General features: G+C 52.9%; 1 protein-coding gene across 1 annotated transcript in view; it reads left to right on the forward strand.

Annotated features, from left to right (window-relative positions):
* Positions 1–334: 334 nt before the first annotated feature.
* NOX5 (NADPH oxidase, EF-hand calcium binding domain 5) overlaps positions 335–4,409 on the forward strand; it is a 30,038-nt gene continuing 25,963 nt past the window's right edge. Inside the window, exons 1-3 of the mRNA XM_015418492.1 lie at positions 335–454; positions 1,079–1,229; positions 3,848–4,058. Of these exons, the coding sequence (XP_015273978.1) occupies positions 335–454; positions 1,079–1,229; positions 3,848–4,058 (482 nt within the window). The remainder of the gene's footprint in view (positions 455–1,078; positions 1,230–3,847; positions 4,059–4,409) is intronic.

The following is a 4,409-nucleotide window of genomic DNA, read 5'->3' on the forward strand; positions in this document are numbered from 1 at the left end:
CTGCACTCCTAACCTCTACACCAAACTGCAGTGTACCCACTACACCAAACTGGCTGTCATAACTTTAATTCTCTCCCTGCCATTGGTGGTTCCATGGTACCGCAAGCCAATTCTTTCACGTTTCAATACCTGGAAACTCCATTCATGATTATATATATTTTGATTTGATTTCTACCCCATGAGCTCTTAGAGTGGCCTCCAGCAGTTTCCCCACTTCTGGACCCGGAATGCTCACAGTCTTTGGGGCAAAAGAAAGAGCAGAAAACATCACGGGGTGGTGGCTACAAAGATCCCTTCTCAAATGCTGTTCCAGTTCCCGGTTTCCTAGGGGTCCATGGATCGGGACGATGACGCCAAATGGCTGGAGTGGGTCGCCCAGCAGTTTGAGACCATCGCTGGGGAAGATCAAGAGATCGACTTGGAAGAATTCAAAACCGCTCTCAAGGTGAAGGAGGCAAGTTTCGCTGGCAGGGGAGGAAGCCAACCTGGGGAGGGGGCTGGTGCATCCGTGCACCGTGCAAGGGAAGGCAACGGAGGGGCTTTGCTGGTCGCGCCTGTACTTTTTTTGCAGGCACTCCCTAGAGATGAAATTGAGGGTGCCGAGGGGTCAAAGGAGGCAGCGGAGAAATGGAGGGGGCCCAAGGAGAAAAAGCAGCTGGGGAGGGAGGGAGGGGGAGAGGTGGACCTTCATTGGGAAGGGGTGGATTAAGGGTGGATTGAAATGGCCGAGAGGCCAGTTGAGCTGAGCGGCATCTACAGCACAGTCCTTCTGGGCAGGATCCCACCAGGCACCTGTTGCCCCCCTGAGCTGGATAAGCAAGGGAGCTATGGGGGATAGAGGGACTATGAGCCGCAGGCAACCCTGCAAGGAAGTGCGTATGGGTGGGGGGGGGGCAGGCGGTCATATCTTGCTTTGAATCATCAGTGCGTCCAGCCGTGTAAGAATTTAGCCCCTTCCTTTCCTACTGGCATTTACGAAAGCAAGGCCGGCGGAAGCACAGAGCGATGAGAATGCCAAGGTCTGGATTCCAGCACCCTCTCTGTTGACGTTGACAACATTCCTCCCATCTTCCTCTAGTCCTTTTTTGCCGAGCGGTTCTTTGCGTTGTTTGACGCCGACGGAAGCGGCACGATCACTCTGGATGAACTCCTCGCATCCTTGAAACTGCTGGTCCATGGGAGTGAAACAGACAGACTCCGGTTCCTCTTCCAGGTTTACGACGTGGATGGTACCATTCCAGACTTCACATCTCCTTCCTTTGTACTTTACCCAAGCGAGATTTTATTTTGCAGAGCCCCTCGCAGTCCTCTGAGCTTTGCATGCCAGCTTGGAACAGTTGGACTGTTGCCATCTTGTGCTTTTAGCAGCTGTGCGGGACAAACAGACATTCAAGAGGTGCCGTTTTCAGATCTCTGCAGAATCTCATTTTGGCCGTAATGTCAGTGTGCCACTTGGCTGCAATTCATGGTGTCTTAGTAAATGGGATAGAGTCCTGATACGGTGGATGTTTTAGCCTCGCGCAGCAGGTCCAGGGGACCCATGCAGCTTAGACCTTTTCCTTTCCCATATAAGCCCATATAAGCCCTACAGTTGTCAGTGTTTAGCATCTTGGGCTGTGCTCCCCATAGAGCAGCTGATCGGCTTTTCCCAAAGCGACCAACATACTTAAATCTACTGGGAAAAGGCAGCCCTCCAGTTTCATTCAGAGTCTTTTTGTGAAAATGTGCTTTTGGTACCCATTGACTGGCATAGAAAGAATGGATGGAAATTGGCAACTCGTATGACCTGGCTGGCCCAGGCTAGCCTGATCTCGTTAGATCTCAGAAGCTAAGCAGGATCGGCCAATCTGTCCATGTTGATTCATAGTTCTGTAACCTTTTGGCTGGACTGCTGTCAGGGCCGGCTTGAGGTGTTTCTGCACCCTAGGCGAGGCTGCCTTGTGGTGCAGATGCCAACCTCCCGGTGGGGCCTAGAAACCTGGAGACCTCTGGAGCCAGCCACCCTTTTGCTACCACCGCCACCGCCGCCCCCCCGGCGGCTGTTGGACCCAGCGAGTGCACCCCGCACGTTCCTGCAGCGCCCTCCAAGATGGAAGAGAGATTTCTCTTGCGCTCCACTTCTGAAGGCAGTTTGGGAGGGGGGGATCCTGTCTCCGAGCGAGGGATGCTCGCCGGATGCCTCTCCCCAATTAGCGAAGTGCTGACATATGGAGAGCTGCTCGCGGGCTTTTGGCGGAGGGGGGGACAACTCGGCACTCCATCCAGGGCCCACTGCCCCATCCAGGGCCCAGCACTCTAGGCGGATGCCTAGTTCGCCTAGTGGGTGAGCCGGCCCTGACTGCTGTAAAACTCTACACGGGGCTGCCCTTGAAAACCGTCTGGACGCGTCAGCTAGTGCAAAATACAGCCGTTGGTGAGGGTGTGCGTGTGAACACTGAGGCAATATTGAAAGCGCTTCACCCATTTGCTTTTGGTCTCAGTTCAAAGTGCTGGTTCTTGCCGTTAAAAGCCATTCATGATCTGGAGCCTCTTTGGCATCCAAAGGATTGTCTCCTCCCACATGAGCCCAGGTGACACATCCCCTCCCGGTGATCCCTTTGATTTTTATTTATTTATTTGTGTACTGGATTTCTACCCTGCCCTCCCAGCCAAAGCCGGCTCAGGGCGGCGTACATAGAAACCTGAAATTACATAGAATAAATAAATTACATTAAAAACATGAATTACAATGAAAACAGTTCAGCCACAAGGTGCTAGTAGCACTTGTCAACAGTTTGGTGACGGCAGCCATTATTCCGTGTCCTTAGCTCACAGTCAGCTCGCCAAACTCATTTTTGATTGTTCTTGCAGGAACTGATGTCCTTTGGGCTGTGGGTGAAGGTTTCCAGGAATCCGGGCCCCCTCACATTCCGTTGTTGGTTGTTAGCTATTGATGATGGTGGCGGCCCCCAGAAGCCTGGCGGAAGAGCTCCGTCTTACAGGCCCTGCAGAACTCTGAAAGGTCCCGCAGGGCCTGATCTCCTCTGGGAGCTCATTCCATTAGGTTCATTCTGTTGCAACAAGGAACCCCCCCCCTACCCCTCTGGAATGATCTTCCAGAGGAGATTCAGAAGCCGCCGTCTCTGGCTAATCTTCTCAGTTCAAGTAGGGCTGTTCCAAAAGGGATTTGGTGTCTTTCGGTTGGGCATTGGGGGTTGGGTTACTTCGACCGCAGAGTCCCAGAGTAGGTCGGGGCTTGATAGAGCATCCGTTCTGATTTCTTGCTGACTGCAGGAAATCGAAAGCTCTTAGAGCACTCCCCACAGACAGCCGTCCGACCTTTGCCTGAAGGGGTGGGAGAGAGTGCCGTCAAATCACGGCCAGCTCATGGTGACTCCATGGGATTTTCAGGGCAAGAGACACACAGGGGTGGTTTGCCATTGACCTCCTCTGCAGAGCAAACCTGGGCTTCCTGGGCGGTCTCCCATCCACTTACTTACCGGGGCCGACCCTGCTTAGCTTCTGAGATCTGACGAGATCGGGCTAACCTGGTCCATCCAGGGCAGGGCTTTGCCTGACAACCTCCTCCTGCTTTCATAATTGGTTTGTTTCTATTGTCTTCTGGTGTCACTCTGAATGTAGGAGAAGGTAGGCTTGACATGTTTAAATTAATGAAATGGGACCCCTCAGAACTAGTCTCAGTTCTTTCCTCAGACTTCCATTTCCCCCCCTCTGCTTCGTGCGCCCTTTACAGACCAGTTTGTCGGCCATTTCAGTAGTTTAAGTTAACCGACGACAGGTAGGCCTCAGGAGTGTTCTGTTGCTGTCGATTCCTCCCGTGTCGACTGCAGATCCTCTTTCCTTGCAGGCAGTGGGTCCATTGACTCTGACGAGCTGCGCACTGTCTTGAAATCGTGCCTGAAGGAGAGTTCGATATCTTTGCCGGAAGAGAAGCTGGACGACCTCACCAGGGCCCTTTTTGAATCCGCCGACGCGGACAACAGCGGCGCCATCACCTTTGAAGAGCTGAGAAGGGAACTGGAACGGTTCCCAGAGGTCATGGAGAACTTAACAATAAGGTATTCGCTCTAGATCACCTTCGTGCTCTCCATATCCCACAACCTCATTTCATAAGAACATAAGAACATAAGAGATGCCAATGTTGGATCAGGCCAGTGGCCCATCCAGCCCAACACTCTGTGTCACACAGTGGCCAGAAATACCAGGTGCCATCAGGAGGTCCACCAGTGGGGCCAGGACACTAGAAGCCCTCCCACTGTTGACCCCCCCCAAGCACCAAGAAGACAGAGCATCACTTGCCCAAGATCCCCTATCTATACCTTGTGGCTAATAGCCACTGATGGCCCTCTGCTCCATATAAGAACATCAGAGACGCCAATGTTGGATCAGGCCAAAGGCCCGTCCAGTCC

This window comes from Gekko japonicus, unplaced genomic scaffold (genome assembly GCF_001447785.1).
Source record: "Gekko japonicus isolate JY-2015 unplaced genomic scaffold, Gekko_japonicus_V1.1 scaffold275, whole genome shotgun sequence".
NCBI classification, from domain to species: domain Eukaryota; kingdom Metazoa; phylum Chordata; class Lepidosauria; order Squamata; family Gekkonidae; genus Gekko; species Gekko japonicus.